This window comes from Ips typographus, linkage group LG11 (assembly GCF_016097725.1).
Source record: "Ips typographus isolate SLU linkage group LG11, UJ_Ityp_2.0, whole genome shotgun sequence".
NCBI classification, from domain to species: Eukaryota; Metazoa; Arthropoda; class Insecta; order Coleoptera; family Curculionidae; genus Ips; species Ips typographus.
This window is the reverse complement of record NC_138432.1, coordinates 4,307,620-4,329,781: the sequence shown is the minus strand read 5'-3', so window position 1 is coordinate 4,329,781 and position 22,162 is coordinate 4,307,620. Positions and strand designations below refer to the sequence as shown.

The 22,162-nt window shown below is 33.7% G+C and overlaps 1 protein-coding gene across 1 annotated transcript in view; it reads right to left on the bottom strand.

The window, feature by feature from the left end:
* LOC145736091 (uncharacterized) overlaps positions 1-22,162 on the bottom strand; it is a 97,076-nt gene that overhangs the window by 61,703 nt on the left and 13,211 nt on the right. Inside the window, 1 exon segment of the mRNA XM_081990343.1 lies at positions 18,779-18,826. Coding sequence (XP_081846469.1) covers positions 18,779-18,826 — 48 coding nt within the window.

Genomic DNA, 22,162 nt, shown 5'->3' with positions numbered 1-22,162 from the left:
TATTGGATGACTGTAAAGAAAACAAAAAACGGCGTTTTTTGAGTGGTTTTCCGTTGCTGTACCTCGAAAAACAGTCGAGCTGTAAAGAGTCAAAGTTTTGAGGCATTTTTTTAGGGAAATGGAGTTTCTGCTCTCCAAAATAGCTTTTGTGGGATATCTCCTAACCTGGTAGAGATAGGGGACAAATGCAAAAGAAAAAAAATGCGTAAAACAGGTCAAAGAAATTGAATATAGACTTTAAACCATCAATTTCCTACGGAAACTGCATACAGGGTGACCAAACTCTAATATACCTCAACAAACAGCCGAGCTATAAACAGTCAAAGTTTTGAGGCACTTTTTCATGGAATTGGAGTTTCTGGTCTCCAAAATAGATTTGGTGGAATATCTCCTAACTTAGTAGAAATACTGAAAAAGCCTAATAATGAAAATTGCGTAAAAAAGGCCAAAGAAACTGAATCTAAACTTTAAACCTGATGATCAAACTCTGACTTCACTCTTTTGACTCACCCTGTACACTTCGGCTACTGAGGAAATTTTGGAGCACACCACTGGAAAGAAGAGAAAAAAACAAATTTTTTGAGTGGTCTACCGTTGCTGTATCTCAAAAATCACCTAAGCTACAGAAAGTCAAATTTTTGAAGTACTTTTTCAAGAAAATCGAGTTTCTGTTCTCCAAAGTAGTTTTGTGGAATATTTCCGAACCCAGTACAGATACGGAAAAAGTGCAAAGGTTGTAAATTACGTAGAAAAGGTCCAAGAAACTGAATCTGGACTTAAAACCGACGAATTCCCACTAAAAACTGCTTACAGGGTGACCAAACGCTAACTTCGCTTTTTTGACTCACTCTGTACACCAAGGTAATTTTGGAGCACACCACTGGAAAGAGGAGAAACAACGAAAATTTTAAAGTGGTTTATCGTTGCAATACCTCGAAAAACAGTCGAGCTATAAAGAGAGTCAAAGGGTTGATTGGTTTTGAGGCACTTTTCAAGAAAATAGAGTTTCTGGACTCCAAAATAGATTTTGTGAAATATCTCCTAACCTATTAGAGATACGGAAAAATCCAAATAATAAAAATTGCATAAAAAAGGTAAAAGAAACTGAATCTGGACTTTAAACCTTCAAATTCCCACTGAAACTGCTTACAGGGTGAAGAAAACTCTAACTTCGTTTTTTTGACTCACCCTGTACACCAAAGGCCACCAAGGTAATTTTGGAGCACAGCACTGGAAAGAGGAGAAACAAATACAATTTTTAAGTGGTTTATCGTTGAAATATCTCGAAAAACAGTCGAGCTATAAAGAGTCAAAGTTTTGGTTTTGAGGCACTTTTTCAGGAAAATAGAGTTTTTGGACTCCAAAATAGATTTTGGGGAATATCTCCTAACCTAGTAGAGATACGGAAAAGTCGAAATAATGAAAATTGCGTAAAAAAGGTCAAAGAAACTGAATCTGGACTTTAAACCGACAAATTCACACTGAAACTGCTTACAGGGTGACCAAACGCTAACTTCGCTTTTTTGACTCACTCTGTACACCAAAGTAATTTTGGAGCACACCACTGGAAAGAGGAGAAATACCGGAAAACAGTCGAGCTATAAAGAGTCAAAGCTTTGATTGGTTTTGAGGCACTTTTTCAGGAAAATAGAGTTTCTGGTCTCCAAAATAGATTTTGCGAAATATCTCCTAACCTAGTAGAATTACAGAAAAATCCAAATAATGAAAATTGCATAAAAAAGGTCAAAGAAACTGAATCTGGACTTTAAACCGACAAATTCCCACTGAAACTGCTTACAGGGTGAAGAAAACACTAACTCCGCTTTTTTGACTCACCCTGTACACTAAATAAGGCGACCAAGGTAATTTTGGACCACAGTACTAAAAAGAGGAGAAAAAACGTAATTTTCAAAGTAGTTTACCGTTGCGAAAAACAGTCAAGCTACAGACATTCAAAATTTTCAAAAAAATGGAGTTCCTGGATCTCACAATAATTTTTGAGAAATATCTCCTAATCTAGTAGATGTGCGATAAAAGTGCAATGAATACAAATTGCGTAAAAAAGTTCAAGAAAACTAAATCTGGAATTTAAAGCGACAAATTTCCGTTGAAACTGCATACAGGGTGACCAAACTCTAACAACCTACCTTTTTTCACTTACCCTGTACACCAAAAGTCACCGAGACACTTTTGGAGCACACCACTGAAAAAAGGAGAAATAACAGAGTTTTTTAAGTGGTTTACCGTGGCTGTACCTCGAAAAATAGTTGAGTTATAAAAGGTTAAAATTTAGAGGCTCTTTTTCAACGAAATTTTAGTCTCCAAAATAGCTTTTATGGAATATCTCCTAACCTAAGAGAGATACGGAAAAAGTGCAAGGAATGAAAATTGCGTAAAAAGGGTCAAGGAAACTGATTCTGGACTTTAAACCGACAAATTCCTACTGGAACTGCATTGAGTTCACAAGGTAAACATTTAGGAATTGAATCAACTTGTTTTTTCCCATCATTGATCCGAGTAAAACGTGTGATGAGTCAAAAAAAAAAAAATCGGTAGTCCGTACATATCGATCAAAACGCACTGTATAAATTAATCTATACGATCCGTATCGGCTTCTACAAAAGGCACTTTGTACAATTAGCCTTTAAGATAGCGGTCTCCTTTTATTTCCTACCTGCAAAGTCGATCTTGAGGTGTATTAATGATTAGGGCGCCCCCTAGTGAGAACCCACGGTACCAAACCCGTAATGAATTCATCTCTTCTGATTATAAATATTGATTTCACCAGTGTTGATTGTTTAAACAACGACAAGTTTTTGCCCACAATCCGGCTATGGAACCGTTTGGTTGATGGTCACCAGTGGCGGTCCATCAAAAGTTGAAAAATTGCTTTTTACTGAAGATTCTGATCAACTGATCATGATCATGGTAGGTTAAGTCACCAAAAAGTTCCAAATTTTACTAAAATTTCAATTAAACTCAGGAGACGCCACTGACTGAAATAATGGTATGCAAATTGGTTGCTTGGTTGAAACCAGCAATTTTCTACCTGATTTAGAGCAACTTTTCCGCTCTGGGACTTCTTGGTGACTTACCAGTTTTCTCCTGCCTTATTAGCTGAACCATCTGTTTTCCGAAAAAATCCTCAGGTATATAATGGTGCAACCTGTCTTAAAATTGGCCCTAAGTAACAGGGATTTCGCTACCATGTTACGAAATAATTTGCGGTATTGTTAGCGTTTTGCGTTATTAGAAACCTATAATCATCCTTTAGGGGGCTTGGGGAACGCACTTATCCTCAAATTACTGAATACATATGGAAGGACGTTGTCGAAGTTCTTTTTTTCTTAGAAAATCAATTGAAAAGGGTAACTCCTTCTAATGTTTAGTTTTTTGTACTTGTCAGACATTCTGAAATTGTACAATTTTTTAAAATTTTTAAGTAAATGAGAAAATAGTCACACGGCCTTAAATCAGCTGATCTAGTTGGCCATTCCATTTTGTGTAACGCTATTTAAACATTTTTGTTAATATTGCAATAGCTTCGTAACTACTAGAGTCATAGAGAACATAAAATATAATAAAAATAAAGAAAAATTATCAAAAATAATAATTTTTCAAGCTACTCCACATAAACCAATTAAAAAAATTTATAAAAAAAACGATATTTGACACTTAGTTCAAATTTAGATCAACTGTCAAAATTAGTTTCATAAAACTGTAAAATTACCAAAAATACTGTAGTTGAGTGTTAATTTCATGAATTGTATTTTATAGCTTCATGAGTAAAATTTTGACAGTTATATGACATTTGACTGCATGTTTTTAGGAGTTTGATCTGTCATAAAGGTATCAACTGTCAAAATGCGTCCCATAAAACTATAAAACTCCAAAACCTACTTAAAAATATTGTAATTGAGTGGGAATGGAATGAATTGCATTTTGTAGTTTCACGAGTAAGATTTTGACAGTTGTGACGTTTGATGTTTTGTTTTCGACTCAGTTTGATTTGCCATAACTGTGACAAGTGTCAAAATTTTATTCCATAAAGCTGTACAACAGCTGCTAGCAACTGTCAAAGTTAGTTGTTAATGTCTTTTTCTTTAAAATTGTTTTGTCTGTATTCACTGCTAAATAAAGTTGTTATTTAATGTGTGCGCTATAAAAATATACATAGTGATCAAAAAAGGATCCTTAGGGCCACAATTTGATATATTGAACCACCGTGTAACTGTCAAAATACCCGAGTTATGGACTGTTAAAGTGAAAACTGTCAAATTTAAGCTTTATTTGAGTTCTACTACTATTTATCATTAAATAACTCGGTTATTTGATTTTGCGCTTTACTACTATACAGGGTGGTCAAAAGACGACTTTAAAGTCTTAAATTTGGTATATTGAACCATCCATCCTGTAACTGTCTCAATAACCGAGTTATGGACTGTTAAAGTGAAAACTGTCAAATTTAAGCTTTATTTGAGTTCTACTACTATTTATCATTAAATAACTCGGTTATTTGATTTTGCGCTTTACCACTATACAAGGTGGTCAAAAGACGACTTTAAGGTCTTAAATTTGGTATATTGAACCACCCTGTAACTGTCAAAATAACCCAGTTAAGGGCTGTCAAAGTGAAAATTGTGCAATTCAGTTTAATCTGCATTTAATCCTAAATATAGCTAAAATTTGGTACCTACGTGTGCTATATACTATCATTTACAGGGTGGTCAAAAAAGGTATAATAAAGTACTTAATCTATTTCATTTAAATGAAAAGGCAGTTAGGGACAGCTCTGGCATGTAGACATCCTTAAACGTTCAATATCTCAAAAACGACTAAACCAATCTTGTTGAAATTTTTAACAGTTGTAGGCGTTAACTTTTAGTTGATGTACACTTTTTTCTAAAACGCACCGTTTGACCGCTAGAGGGCCTTAAAGTTTTGTACTTTCATTACTCAATATCTCAAAGCTTGTATAACCAATCTCGTTGAAATTTTGATCGGTTGTAGAGACAAAACTAAGCATTAAATCTGTATAGAAACTCACAGAAATTGAGGTTTAGAGTCCCCCGAGGGAGTGACATTGTTATTGAAAGGAATCAGGTTATAAAAGTGCTCCCTACGTCTTCTGGCAACAGGTTTTAAATGCCCTTTTCATACACTGCATAAGCATGCCCTTCCTTGGGGGATATTGCGACAGCAGAAGGGCCCAAGACATATTTTTTAACTGGTAACAGATTTTTTCGGGGATTGAGAAGGGGTGAAACGCCCTTGGGTTATTAATATAATGTTCGACAAGTGTTAAAGTCGATTCTTTTCATGTAACATGTTGTGATTTTTTCAACGATAAGGGGGTATATAATAAGGTTGTGGAGTGTATATAAGAATACGGTCAATAAATCTGATGGTATTCCCCTATACACTGAGTAATTCAAATTCGACCCTCAGTATTGGAATCTGTAAAACTGCAAACCAGATCAAAAATTTTGTTTTTTTTTGTTATATTTAATAAAAGTTGCGTCTTTTTAAGGCGCATACATGGTTTCACATTCCTAACTCAAACCGTTTTTGAGATATTTAGAAAAATGTCCAAAAAAAGGTCTCTCATCCTTCCTCCTGAAAACACTGAAGAAGATGATAGATATTAGAACCGAGATACTGGAGAGAGTGCTGGTGCGGGAAGATCAACAGAAACCGCTTTTTTCGTGTTGACCGAAAACACCCAAGAATCACCAAGCACAAAGAAATGGCTATATGCGCCTTCTTAGACATAGAGGGAGCATTCGATAACACCTCTCAAGAGGCATTCAAAAGAGCCCTGACAAACAAGGGAATAAACAGAACCACATCCAGTTGGATGTGCCAAATTCTGACTAACAAGAACCGCTGAAACAAACGTAACAACTTCCAGATCAGCACAAATCGAGGATGTCTACAAGGAGGGGTCCTATCACAGTCTGGTAGTAGACGAAATTTTCGGAATTCTTACCGGGAACGGAGTAACTTGTCTTGGCTATGCTGACGATATAGTCATTATGGCCAAAGGCAAATTCGAAGGAACCCTCTGTGTAGAAAGGGAGCTAGAGACCACCAGAAGATGGTGTTTATCAGTGGGATTGAGAATCAACTCATCAAGAACCAGAGTGGTACCTTTCACCAGGAGAACAAGACGTCAGCACTTGAGAAACATCCGCCTCAACGACGAAAACTTACCTCTCGGACTTACTCTACTCTTACTCTAGGACTTACCCTAAACTCAAAACTTATCCGGAACCGCCACGTAGAAAAGATTGCCACCAAAGCAAGGGCATCACTGATGATGTGCAGGAACATTGCAGGAAAGACGTGGGGTTGTAACCCATTAATACTGCGGTGGATGTATACCGTGATAGTGAGACCTATGATCACATACGGTGCAGTAATGTGGCACAGAAAAACCGAACCGAGAAGGTGCAGAGATTTGCATGTCTTTGCATAACGGGAGCAATGAGATCGACCCCCACGGTAGCACTAGAGGTAATTCTCGACTTCACACCGTTCCACATCATGGTGAGAAGAACTTCTCACTTGGGAAGTACATCTTAGGTTAGATAAGGCCGGATTTAAAAGGAGAGCACACAGTGCAAGGGACTCACTGACTCACCAATCTCCGAACCGACGAAATCATCAGGAAGTTTGGTTTCGAAAAACAATTTCGAACGGAACTGAGCACCGAGAGAGATTGGAGCAGAGAATCCATTCAAACATTGAGAAAAAATACCATAATATGGTATACGGACGGATCTAAAACTCTCGAGGGGACTGTATGCTAGTTCCCTAGCATTTTTCCAGAGGAAATTCACACCAAAGAAAGGTGTATTCAGTTTAACTTCGACAGGAAATACCGGAACAAGGAAAATACGATCGTTTCCGATAGCCAAACAGCCATCAAAGCGTTAAGCTCATCTAACATCAACTTGATGATGGTTCTGGAGTGCCTATAGGAAAGCTCAATGATCTAGGAAGGAACAACAAAGTAACTCTCCTCTGGGTTCCAGGGCACGTCGGAGTACACCTGAGGAGGCTAGGCCTAGAAGAGGACAGTACCTGCAGGTTTTGTGGAGAAGAACCAGAAACACCCCACCGCATCTTGCTGGAGTGTTATGCTGTAGGCCACAGAAGAACACACTGGGACTACACCAGCTGGCTGTGGAAGAAATACCTCGGAACAGACCCACACAAGATCCTGAAATTCCTAAAGAACTAAATCTGGAGGGGCTGCTATGAAGAAGAAAACCTTGAGATAGCAGAAGAAGATGGGGTAACATCTGTCACCATCCACACCTACCATTACCATTACCATTAACGTCGGACGGCAAATTTGAAGTTTCTAAAATCTAATTTTCAGTTTTTTTCCAATATCTTCGGAAATAGTTGGAAAACCAAACATTTTTAAACGGCATTTGGTTGAGCTTTAAATTGCGCAACTTTGCCCCAATTTAAACTTTCTCGTATCTCCTATATAGTTTCCGAGATCTCGATGGTAAAAAACGAATTTGAATTACCCTGTATACGGTCAATAAATCCGATGGTACTCCTCTATATAGAAAAAAGTGTGCAATATTTCAAGCGATTTTGAATACGGTTACGTTTCGAAAGCATGCGATATGATTAATACAAGTTGGTTCTGTTCTCTTTGTTGGTACCGCGCTTAAGTACCACCATCGGTACCGCCTTGCATCTACTTTACGTTTTAGCTAACTTGGCTTAATAAACGGGCATTTTCGCAACACTTTCCTTCTCCACCAACTCATTTACCTCAATCTACACAATTTTGACTTAATTTAGTCAAAAAAACTAGTAAAGACAGCTGAAGTGAAACATTTTCCCTAAAAACCAAATAAGAACACCGAAAGACTGAAGAAGCAGATAACGTTTACATGGAAAAAACTCCCAATCAAAAGGCAATATTTCGTGTATAGATGCAAGACCATTTAAAGCGCTATGGGAGCAGAATAAATCGTTTGAAGCCGATCATCAAATTTGTCTTAAAATTAATTTACGTATATCCTAATTTCCCATAAGAGCGGTTCTGCGGCATGAAACTAATGACTTTTATTGATCGTCGATCGGGGCGCTTTCTGATTGATCTGATCGATTTTTTCAGTGCCATACTGTTTTTAAATTCTTCGTTGTTTGATTTACATTCTTTAGATTCAATTTAAGTTACAAATTTCACGTTAAAATTAGCTTTTTCCACTTAATTACTACGCCAGACAGTACTAAAATTTGGTGCAGTTAAACCTTCTAAAAGTTTTTTTAAAACTAGTTTTTGCCACTTTATCTACTAAAAACTACTTTACACTAGAAACCTGTCAAAGTTTGATCTATGTCAGGACTATTAAGTACGTGTCATCCGCTTAAATTGCTTATAAAATGGTTAACATCTCTTGACAAGTTTTAATGGTTTAAATAATATTGCATTTTTCATTGAATAGTTGATAATAATACCCATTTGTTTATGGCTAAGACAAATAGTTTGTTGTTGCATACTTCAAGTCGAATATCAAGTAAATCCTTTTGTTAGCGATTTAATATAATCAACCATAAGATTCTACGTGATAGTGGCCAGTTTTTGCCAAATTGTTATCCAACTTTTCAAAATTATATATCTCAGTTATTTTTCAACTTACGGGGTGCTTAAGCCACTCAAAAGCTATCTCTGAAACTCGCCTTTCTGATTATGACAGTAACTGGACCATATCCATCAAAATGCATACAGGATGTCCCAAAATCTAGTGCCAGGTTCTTAACCGACGTTTAAACAGCCTTTAACGAGCTCAAAACTCTCATGAAGTTACAGTGCCACATTTAGCTCTTAAATTGCTTTAATTTTGCCCTCTTGCATTTTTTTCGTATCTCTTACCGTTTAGGAGGTATGCCACAAAACAAATTTCTCAGTATTTTCACCAATTTTTGCCAAATTGAGTTCAGAATTTTAAAAATAAAATATCTCAGTAATTTTTTAATTTACAGAGTGCTTAGACCACTCAAAATGTAGCTCCAAAGGTCGTTTTCCTGATTATACCATTCAGAGAATTCGTTTTGTCAAATTATATACAGGATGTCCCAAAAACCAGGGCCATGTTCTTAACCCACCTTTAAACAGCTTTTAACGACCTCAAAACTCTCATAAAATTACAGTGCCATATTCAACACATAATTTGCATTAATTTTACCCTCTTACACATTTTTCGTATCTCTTACCGTTTAGGAGTTATGCCACAAAACAAATTTCTCAGTATTTGGACCAGTTTTTGACAAATTAAGCTCGGAATTTTCAAAATTTGATATCTCAGTTATTTTTTTATTTACAAAGTGCTTAGACCACTCAAAATGTAGCTCCAAAGGTCGTTTTCCTGATTATACCATTCAGAGGATTCGTTTTGCCAAAATATATACAGGATGTCGCAAAAACCAGGGCCATGTTCTTAACCGTCCTTTAAACAGCCTTTAGCGAGCTCAAAACTCTCTTGAAGTTACAGTGCCATATTCAACACATAATTTGCCTTAATATTACCTTCTAACATATTTTTCGTATCTCTTACCGTTTAGGAGTTATGCCTCAAAACAAATTGTTCAGTATTTTGACCAGTTTTTGACAAATTAAGTTCAGAATTTTCAAAATGATATATCTCAGTATTTTTTTAATTTACAGAGTGCTTAGGCCGCTTAAAATGTAGCTCCAAAGGTCGTTTTCCTATTTATACCATTCAGAGGATTCGTTTTGCCAAAATATATACAGGATGTCCCAAAAACTAGGACCATGTTCTTAACCGACCTTTAAACAGCCTTTAACGACCTCAAAACTCAAGTGACAGTGTCGTATTGAACACTTAATTTGCTTTAATTTTGCCCTCTTGTATTTTTTTCGTATCTCTTACCGTTTAGGAGTTATGCCACAAAACTATTCCTTGAGTATTTTGACCAGTTTTTGACAAATTGAGTTCAGAATGTGCAAAATTAAATATCTCAGTTATTTTTTTAACTTACGGGGTGCTTAAACCACTCAAAATGTTACACTTTAAGTCCGTTTTTCGATTATCCCAGTCACCAGATTCATTCCCACAAAATGTATACACAGTGTCCCAAAATGTAGCTAGTGTCATGTGGATGATTCTCTAAGTTGTCAACCAATTACAGAATGAGATTCTACGTTTAATTTGCTCTAGTGACATTTTTTCGGATCTTTATCCGTTTTGGAGATATTCCACTAAACAAGTTGTTAGGTATTAGGTGTGGTTAGGTGATTTTTTCGTATTTCTAACAGTTTTGAAGATTCCACGAAACAAATTCTTGGGTATTTTGACCATTTTTTTTTGCAAATCGGTATTATTTTTGGACCATCCAAAATGAGCTATAAGCTTAAATTCAAAGCCTTTTCTCTTCTTTAAGAAGATTTAAGGAGCTATTCTTCCTCCTTAAAGGAGTTATAGGCTTAGTTAAGAAGATACACTTTCTTCAAGCACATTTAATCGGTCTTCTGAAATTCTTTATTTAGAGTTACATACAAAATCGATTTGAGTCAAGTTTTACTTCCTTTTTCTAAAAGAAGCATTTTTTGAAAATTTGTATTTTATTAAGTTAGGAAAAGTGTCATTGAAGTGAGGTTGTGCATGTAGATTGGCCACCGAGATTTCCGGACTTGATGTTGTTTCCTTAATTTAAAACCTCTTCAAAATCAATTGGTCACCAAGATGTCCAGACTTGACGCCTGTTGATCAGCTGAACTCCACAATTTTGCTAGGGAAATGAAGATTATTGTTTTTACCTTTAGTTGGGGTCAAATTAAGCATAATTTTGCACATAAAATGTTGGTCATTGTACAGTGAATCTTACGGTGGAAACGGTTGAAATGATTTCATACGATCACGAACCGCGACAGACCCAAACATAAATAAAAATTATATCAAATTACAATGGTGTTACGGCATGATTGTCACACATCCAGTCGGCATTAAAATCGAATTAGCGTTAATTTCCGCGCTAGCGTTCAACTGTTTTTTTCTTCTTCGTTTCTTGGTTTTGGTTGCGTCAGATACGCAAATTAACTCTCGAAGCGTTCCGGCGCGGAAAAAAAAAAAGAAGAAGAACACCCGACTATGACTTAACTTTTGGCTTTCACTGTATGTTGAAGAGTTTTCGCGTGTTCGTTCGCTAAAAAGCGTGGGAATTGATTAAGATGTATTGCGCCAGGATTGGTTGCTTCACATTTTGTTCAATGTTATGCTCCTCCTACAGGATGGATCAAGTGGGATTGTGTAATGCAGTGTCATCTGCCTTCTGATCCATTCTAAATCAAACACCCCAGTATTTTTGCTTCAAGTGGCCACCGCGATCACCGGATTTTAGACCGCTTGATTTGTATTTCTCTCAAGGTTTTCACTACTGATCTTTAACGAATAATTTATGGTTAACATTGACAAGTATGACAATTAATCAAAATACATTGACGGGAAATTGAACAGACACGTGACTAACTGTTAAATGACGTCAACCTCAAAAATGATTAGTCCCTGACACTGATTATTAAAATATACGTTTGATAACATTGCTTAGCATTATTTATGTTTCGAAATATTCTCTTGGAGGACAAAAGTTAAACTTTTCTATTCGTGTGCGGTAAAGTACACTTTTCCGCACTTGTTAGGAAAATAACTATCTCAATTTCCCTGTATTGCATATAAGTGAAACGATTTTTTTAAATTCAGATGAATTGATCTTGTTTGCACACTTTTCCAGTTTTAGAGGTCAACCTAACCTAATTTTTACAGTGCTACAACCTCCTATTTACAGTGCTACTCTTGCACCTTTTTCGTATCTCTGACCGTTTACAAGTTATGCCACAAAATAAGTTGCATAGCATTTTGACTTGTTTTTGCAAAATTGAGCACAAATATTTCAAATTTAAATATCTCAGTCATTTTTTAACTTACAGGGTGTTTAAACCACTCAAAATATAGTTATGAATGTCGTCTTTCTGATTATACTAGTCACCAGATACGTTCATATCAAAATTTATACAGGGTGTCCCAAAATATAGTGTTATGTTTTTAACTGACCTTTAAACACTCTTTAACGAGCTTAACGCATTCATCAAGTTGCAGTGCATTTTGGGACACCCTGTATATATTTTGTGGGAACGAATCCGGTGAATAGCATAGTCAGAAAGACAACTTTTAGGGCTACATTTTGAATGGTTTACGTATCCCGTAAGTGAAAAAATAACTGAGATATTTGATTTTGAATAATCCATACACAATTTTGGAAAAACTAGTCAAAATAGTGCGGAACTTGTATTGTGGCACAACTGCTAAACGGTTAGAGATACGAAAAAAAAGCAAGAAGGCAAAATTGTAGTAAATTAAGTGTTAAATATGGTTCTGTAACTTGATGGAAGTTTTGAGCGCGTGAAGGGGTGTTTAAAGGTTGGTTAAAATTATATCACAACATTTGGGGACACCCTGTATATATTTTGGCAAAACGAATTCAGCGACTACTATAAACAGAAAGACAACGTTCAGAGCTACATTTTGAGTGGTTTAAGTATCCCGTAAGTGAAAAAATAACTGAGATATTTGATTCTGAAAAATCCGAGCACCATTTTGCAAAAACTAGTCAAAATAGTGAGGAACTTGTTTTGTGGCATAACTCCTAAACGGTTAGAGATACGAAAAAAAAGCAAGAGGGCAAAATTGTAGCAAATTAAGTGTTAAATATGGTTATGTAACTTGATGGAAGTTTTGAGCTCGTGAAAGGGTGTTTAAACGTCGGTTAAAATTATACAACAACATTTTGGGACACCCTGTATATATTTTGGCAAAACGAATCCAGTGACTACTATAATCAGGAAGACATCTTTTAGAGCTACATTTTGAGTGGTTTAGGTATCCCGTACGAGAAAAAATAACTGAGATATTTGATTTTGAAAAATCCGAGCACCATTTTGCAAAAACTAGTCAAAATAGTCAGGAACTTGTTTTGTGGCACAACTCCTAAACGGTAAGTGATACGAAAACAATGCAAGAGGGCAAAATTGTAGCGAATATTAAGTGTAGAATCTCATGGTGCATTACTTTAAGTAGCTATATTAGACAAAAACAACTTGTCCTAGCCATAAAATAATCTTGAGGAAGAACAAAATTAAATAACTCGAAATTTGACAAAAGTGTGAAAAAAAAAACACTTTTCTCCTCGCTTTTCCCACTGGTTAGGTAAATAACCTATTTTCAAAGTTTCTTCAGTCTGCTTGATTTGAATGAAATACAGGGTGTATCAGCTTACACTACAGCACATTGTAGGTAATTATTAACATTGAAACAACAGAGGACTTTTCGGAAAGTGGAAAAAAGTCATTATCCACATGCATTAAAGCCTGATATCGAAATTAAAGTGAAAAAATTCTAAACATACTTAACGATCGTGGGAAAAATGAATGAAATAATGAATGGTGGTACGCGTAATTATTGTATAATATTTTGTAAAAGCACAAAAACCAGTTTTGCTTTTACAATATTCATATATAACTGGCATTTGAAATGACCTTTTTTCTGCCATCATTAACCGTAATTAGCATATCGCAAGTGTTTTAAACCATATGGTCGATATAAAGCATTTTTGGTGCAGATTATCCCTATACAACCTGTTTACCCTAGAAATCGTCCTCATTTTTTTTTATACTCAAAAATTCTTGGAAATCCTACGATCATATTTAATGGCCTTAAATTACCGTTCCTACGTTGAAGCCAATTAATCAAAATATGTGAAGAAACTTATTAATACACAACTGTAACCTTTTTCTCATTTTGTCCTAGTTGAGCCTTAATTATATTTTATGTTTGTTTTAATTCAATTTATTTAAATGGGTGAATTGCATAATTGATTAATAATTGCAAAAACTAGAAAGACATTTAATTGAGGATTTCCATTTGATTTTTACCGCAACAATTAACGTTTTAGTAGGTTTCGTTGTTGGCGCCAAATTTGGGGGCTTTTGCCCAACAGGTAGGAAGACCCTAAAGTTTTTTTTCATTAGTCAAAAATTCAGGTAGGTAAAAAATTTCTTAGGGTTTCTAGGAACCGTATGCGAATTCTAGCGGGGGCATTACAAACGAGCATATACAGGGCGACCTCAATCTGTTTTGCTGTAACACAAACTACCTTAATTTAAACATCCTGTGTGTATTGTTTGATATTTTTTTGCCCTCTGAATGTATATTTGTATATAATGTGTTAAACCTGTCAATATAAGTGTCAGAAATCAATAGTGTGTCAAACTGTCAAGTAACAGTTCAACATTGAAATGCGACTTTTCAAGTTTTCAAATTCAATGTCAACAATTCCAGTACAGTAATTGACTATTTTACGTGAATTTTCATATTTTAGCTTTAGTCTCATGGCTTTTACCTACTAAATTGACTTACCAGCTTCAAATGAGATTGTTAACTTGTGAAATGCTACTTTTAAGTCAATTTTCAGGTTTTCAGCTTCAATTTCAACACTTTTAGGATAAAAATTGATCAATTTCACTAAATTTTTGAATTTTAGCCTTATTTTTATGATTTTCAACTGGTTAGTTGGGTTGCAAGCTCCAAATTAGATTGATGAACCTTGAAAACTGACTGACAAGTCAATTTATAGGCTTTCAACTTCAATTTTAACACTTTTAGTATGAAAAATGATCAATTATACTAAATTTTCATATTTTAGCATCAGTTTTATGTTTTTCAACTAGTTAGTTGGCTTCCAAGCTATCAATTAGATTGATAAACCTTGAAAACTGACTGACAAGTCAATTTTTGGGCTTTCAACTTCAATTTCAACACTTTTAGTATGAAAAATTATCAATTATACTAAATTTTCATATTTTCACATCAGTTTCATGGTTTTCAACTGGTTAGTTGGCTTACAAGCTCCAAATTAGATTGATGAACTTTGAAAACTGACTTATAAGTCAATTTTTAAGCTTTCACCTTCAATTTCAACACTTTTAGTATGAAAAATGATCAATTATACTAAATTTTCATATTTTCGCATCAGTTTCATGATTTTTAACTAGTTAGTTGGCTTGCAAGCTCCAAATTAGATTGATGAACCTTGAAAACTGACTGACAAGTCAATTTTTAGGCTTTCAACTTCAATTTCAACACTTTTAGAATAAAAATTGATCAATTTCACTAAATTTTTAAATTTTAGCCTTATTTTTATGATTTTCAACTGGTTAGTTGGCTTACAAGCTCCAAATTAGATTGGTGAACCTTGAAAACTGACTGACGTCAATTTTTAAGCTTTCCACTTCAATTTCAACACTTTTAGTATGAAAAATGCTCAATTATACTAAAATTTCATATTTTAGCATCAGTTTCATGATTTTTGACTAGTTAGTTGGCTTACATGCTCCAAATTCGATTGATGAACCTTGAAAACTAACTAACAAGTCAATTTTTAGGCTTTCAACATCAATTTTAACACTTTTAGTATGAAAAATTATCAATTATACTAAATTTTCATATTTTAGCATCAGTTTCATGATTTTTAACCAGTTAGTTGGCTTTCAAGCTCCAAATTAGATTGATGAACCTTGAAAACTGACTGACAAGTCAATTTTTAGGCTTTCAACTTCAATTTCAACACGTTTAGAATAACAATTCATAAATTTCACTAAATTTTTAAATTTTTGCCTTATTTTTATGATTTTCAACTGGTTAGTTGGCTTACAAGCTCCAAATTAGATTGTTGAACATTGAAAACTGACTGACAAGTCAATTTTTAAGCTTTCCACTTCAATTTCAACACTTTTAGTATGAAAAATGATCAATTATACTAAATTTTCATATTTTAGCATCAGTTTCATTATTTTTAACTAGTTAGTTGGCTTGCAAGCTCCAAATTAGATTGATGAATCTTGAAAACTGACTGAAAAGTCAATTTTTAGGCTTTCAACATCAATTTCAACATTTTTAGTAAGAAAAATGATCAATTATACTAAATTTTCATATTTTTGCATCAATTTCATGATTTTTAACTAGTTAGTTGGCTTACAAGCTCCAAATTAGATTGATGAACCTTGAAAACTGACTGACAAGTCAATTTTGAAGCTTTCAATTTCAATTTCAACATTTTTAGTATGAAAAATAATCAATTATACTAACGTTTCATATTTTAGCATCAGTTTCATGATTTTCAACTGGTTAGTTCGCTTGCAAGCTCCAAATTAGATTGATGAACCCTGAAAATTGACTTACAAGTCAATTTTTAAGCTTCCAACTTCACAACAACACTTTTAATACAAAAATTGACCAATTTTAGTACATTAATCATGATCAGAATTTCAGTTTGACATTTCAAACACTCTTCAAACTAAATTAGCAAAATTTTTTAGTTTAGCAACATTGCAAAGACACTTTGAACCAAATAAGTTAAATTTGTGTTTTATAGCTCGATGAAGAATATTTTGACAAAATGTTGCACGTAGAGCTATAAAATGCCTTTGATACTATTTACATTGATTTTGCTGGGTTTTTAAGCACGTTTGTAGTTTTATAGTTCTACGGAGAAAATTTTGACAATTGTCACGTTCGTTGCAGAACAAACTGCGACCAAATTAGACTGCTACATGTCACAACTGTCAAAATATGGCACGTAGAGCTATAAAATGGGTTTAATCCTGTTTATTGTCATTTTGCTCTGTGTTTAAGAACTTTTATAGTTTTATAGCTCGAGGAAGAACATTTTAACATAATTGCCACGTTCTTGACAGAACAATTTGCGACCAAATTAGAATGTTACAGAATTTTAAGAATAAAAAGATGTCATTATGATCCATTTTTTCTTGAAAATATTTTAGTTCTTAAGGCAAAATCCATTAGGACAATGATTGGTTTGAAGCTAATTTGAACCATACCGACATGAGGATGCGTTTTTTGAAACGAGGGAAGTGAGTTATAAAGAGAATGGCCTGTAGAATGTGACAGGAACCAGCCAGTGTCAGGCTTCTACTGTCACATTCTAACAATACTTCTCCTGTGTGGTAAAAATGCAGTTCTTTGTACCTAATCTTTCCAAACATCAAACCCTTACTAAAATATGAAAATTGTATTCCAAAAAAAAAAAAAACTATAAATATTCATTGTGCTGGTACTGGTACCATCTAAACACACATATTTAAATTTTAAAATGATTTAATGATCTTTCATTTTCATTTTTAATAACTAACTCTGTATGATTTGCATACAGACATTAGCATTTCTGATTAAGCAGTAATGTTAATTCTTTTTTTCCTTCTCTTGGAAGCTTTTGTATAGTTTTATAGCGTGCTGATGATAAGATCTGAGAATTTTGAACCTGGGGGAGATTATTACACTTAATTTGGACTATTTCCACCGTTTAAAAGAGGATTCCCGCGATATTCATCAAACTGAAACCAGTGGCGACAATAGTCAACTAGGCGTGATGTTGCATTAAAACTTGAGCAATTAAGCATTGACCTAAATGCGTTGCGCACCGTGGATTTCTGGAATTGTATTTTTTTCCACTTTCGAGCATAATTATTGCAGAAAACGAGGAAATCTAGTTTCGATAAAGCTCCCACAGATAAAATCGCCCCTAAAAAAGCAACGACCAAAATGGCTAAATCAATGATTGCATTTATGGAGGGAATGAATATCTATTTTTGCGAATAAAGAGGATGAGATAACCTCTTTGACCCACGCATTTACAGCTAAATTGGTTTCATTTTTTCTGGGGGATTCGATTACACCCAATATTTCTGCACATTGTGGTAGGTCGGCCATTTAGAGGGGGCAGAATGACGTATCAAGTGTCCAGCTGAGATTTAATGCTGAAAAATAGCTTCGAACAAGACAAGTTTGATTGTAAATATCTCAGAAACTGTATGTACTTGATTAGCACTAAAATATACAGAGTGTCCCAGTTAAAATAATGTAAACGCTCTATTGTATATCAACTAAAAATTCCTATAAAACTGGTTTCAAAGTGAAACATTTCAATTGCTCCTCATTAGACAAATCAACGATTTGCGAGCAAAACTAATTTAAATGCAATTCCAGAAAAACAAATAAATAAAAAATCCCGCTCGGGCAATTAAACCGGCTTTTTTTTCCTACTAAACAAGAGAATTTATTTGAGAAATAGACCGTTCTAAGAGTATTTTTCTCCATAAGGAAACCGGAGACATAAAAATTCTTATCGCCCAGTATATACGAGCAACTGATCGGTAGATAATGTAAATTCAAGCAAAAACGGTTTCAGCGTTACGGTATCATCAGGAAGAGGTTTTTTCGACGTGTGAAAATTTCGTTTTACACAGTCAAAATGGAGTTACAATGTTTGGTACACCCTGTCATTTTTTGTCTTGTTACTCCTTATGGACGCCCTTAAGGACCAAAACACCTGAATACAATTTTGTATAGAATTAAATTTCCTACAACTTTCTTTATTTACACTTTTTTGTAACTTGTGAAATAACAAAGCTACGCTCAGTCAAAATGGAGTTAGTTTAAAAAGTTCGTTTTACTACCTAAATAAGGGAAAATTGATTTGAACCATCCGGTAAATTGCTGTAAAGGGTATCATAAACGTGTTTTTTTTTTAAGGCTGGTCGTAAACGTTTGCAAACTTTTTTCCAGTCATAAAAAAAGGGTTTTTTTAGCCCTTTACAAGGGTTGTAAAAAATATTTTTTTAAAAACTTTCTATAATTCCCAGAAGTTCGGTACTTACCGTATTGCTTCTCTGTGGGGGTGTTAGGGGTTGAAGACACAATGGGATCTGAAAAATATATAGATATATTACCTTTACTAAAGTGGTAGCTACAGAAAATATCAAATTAAAGTAAAATGACGTCACAGCCAAGTTTTGATGTAGCTTCAAGTAAAAAATATCGTTTTGACCATTGAAGGGACTTAAAAATATAACTTTAAGCCAATTTTGTACTGTCTGAAATTAACTAAATAATTCATTTATTGATTTAATGAAAAGTCATATTTTGCAGTAAAATTTGAAAAATGGGACATATCAAGTCAATTTTAATTATTTGAAATTGAAATTTGAGTTACAAAATCAAATTACAATGGAACTAAGTTAAAAAAAAGTTTAAAATCTGCTCTAAAAGAATTTTCAATGTTTGGTATTTAATTTCAAGTTCAAAATTAAGAAAATAATTTTTCAAAAAATTATATACTGAAATGCAAGTTAGAAAATCAAATTTCAAAGTTACAAAGGTTTTTAGTTAAAATCTGCCCGAAAAACACAAAATTTTAAACTTAAAAGGGAATTTTCAAAGTTTGGGAGTTAAAATTAAGAAAACAACTTGAAAAGTAAATTTTTATGCTTACAAGTATATTTTATAGAATTAAAAAGTGAAATTCGAGCTAAAAAATCAAATTTTCATTGTGTAAAAGTCAAAAATGAAGTTTAAGCAGTCAATTTTTACTCTTTGACAATGAAAAATTGAAAATTTACTTCAAAAAGTCAAATTTGAAATTTCAGACTACTTTTTAATATAGTTTGAAGAGTGAAAATTGATTTGTAAACAAAAAAGTGTCTAAAACCCTACAAAGTGACTTAAAATTTGTTTTTGAAGTCAGTTTACATGATTTTCAGACAATTTACAAGACTTTAGTGTACAAAATTGACTTCAAAATCCATGAAAAGACTTGGAGACTAGAAAAAAATTTTACTGCTTCTGAACATCCTGTATAATAGTTATTTTTAGGAGTTTGGGGTGATTAGACCACTTAAACGAATCGTCTTGAAGTGCTCTTTCGTGTGGTATAACCCAAAAAATCATAACTTGAAAACTCCATACAGGGTGGCCAAAACAAGGGAATCATTATCATATTTGTGCACATCCTATATACAGAGAACCGCATCGAAGTTTTAGCGTTTTGTAGGTTGATTAAGTGGTTCATTCAGAAACTTTTTGGTATCATACAATTTTTTTGTAACTCAACCCGTTTTGAAGATATTTGCCTGAAGCTGGTTTGGTGCACTTTTAACCAAAAAACAAGTCTAAAACTTGAACACCCTGTATTATGGTTATTTTTGGGAGTTTCAGGTGATTAGACCACTCAAAAGAATTGTCATAAAGTGCTCTTTCCAGTGGTGTAACCTAAAAAATCATAACTTGAAAACTCCATACAGGGTGACCAAAACAAGGGAATCACTATCATATTTGTGCACATCCTGTATACAGACAATCTCATCGACGTTTTACCGTTTCGTAGGTTGGTTAAGTGGTTCATTCAGAAACTTTTTGGTATCATACAATTTTTTTGTAACTCAAACCGTTTTAGAGATATTTGATTCAGTGTGACTGCTAACTTCATTATCTCACTTTTATCCCAATTTTTTATTTTTTTTCCTCTTATTAGGCTAGGTTAGGTCAGTTTAGCTAGCTGATTAGGTTTACAAACTACAGGACAATCTTCGTAATGCAATGTTGCGCAAATTCCTATTTTTCTCAAAAACTGTGAAAGACAATCCAATTTGGCAACCGGGCATGAGTATGTCACCATTTTTCTTTTATTTAGTGAGTTTTTATTCACATATTTTACATGTAATTTGAATATTTTGGAATGAATGCAGCACGTCATTGAAGACAACCTTCGAGTTTCGGCTGAGTCATGAGAACCAAAAGAAATGGAATAAAAAAACCTGTTTGATGCATCCTGTCACTTTTTGTCTTGTAACACCTTAAGAAGGCCTTTAAGGGCACAAACACCTTAATACAATCTTGTAGAAAATCAAATTCCCTAAAACTTTTCTTATTTACAGTTTTTTGTAGCTCATCAAATAACGGAGCTACGCTGAGTGGAAATGGAGTGAGTTTTAAAAAAGCAGTTTGATGCTGTGATCCCGAGGGGTGTGACACTCTCTTAAATTTGGGCCCATATTATATAATACGAGGATTATCATAGATTATTCAATATTATGCGATATTATTGATAATATTGGTATTATACCCGTATTATTGTATTATTCCAAATAATATTGATATTATATGGTAATATAAGGATTATTATGGATTATTCAATATTATTGATATTATGTCAGTATTATTGTATTATTCCAAATAATACTGATATTATACGTATTATTGCTTGATTAGCGTATTATTAAGGATTATTCTTTACTACTTGGATTATTACATATTATATTAATGATGCAATATTATTACAACAGCGCAAAAGTTTAAGCTCAAACGAGTAAGTTAAAAATTGTTTAGATTATAATTTAGAATACAAAAATGCTATCAGTAAATAAAGCTGTCATAACAAAATCCGAGTTTACTACTGGTTTCACGTAGATGTGCGAACCAATCACTTCAATATTTTGAATGTGTTTTGATCGAGGTTTTTATGGTCTTATTTTTTTATTTCATTTTTGTTTTGAACATGTATCAGTTTCAATTTCCTCAATTCTGCCCATGTTGTTTCTTATTTAATCACCCGCTAGTAATTTAATATGTAATTGCATAAATTATTAATTTAAAGATGATAAATACATTTTGGCAAAATACTTAGGAAATAAATAAATAAAATAAAAAAAATTGTCAGTTTATTATTGTCACAAGCCGAGCAAAAAGCTCCTTATAATAACCAAGCAAAAAAAACATACCTGCATAATTATTTCTACACTTTTCAATCTTCAGTTGGTTTAGTTGGTTTAAAATGTTTATATTTATTCTTAATAACCAACAATTCCCACCGCTTTATGATTTTTCATATTATGCCGTATTATTCAGATTATTTACTATATTATTGGATTATGTGGTATTATCAAGATTATGCTGTATTATTTATATTATGGGGTATTATTCGTATTATTCAGATTATTATTAGTATTATTGCATTATGTACTATATTATTGGATTATGTCGTATTATCAAGATTAGTAAGATTATTGCATATTATTAATATTATTTGGTGAGTGACCCAAATATTATTGAAGTGTCACACCCCTCGTGTGATCCTGTCACTTTTTCTCTTGTAACTCCTTAAGAATGCCTTTAAGGGCAAAAGCACATTAATACAATCTTGTAGAGGTTAAATTTTTTTACAACTTCCTTTTTTACAGCTGTTTTATAGCTCCTCAAATAACGGA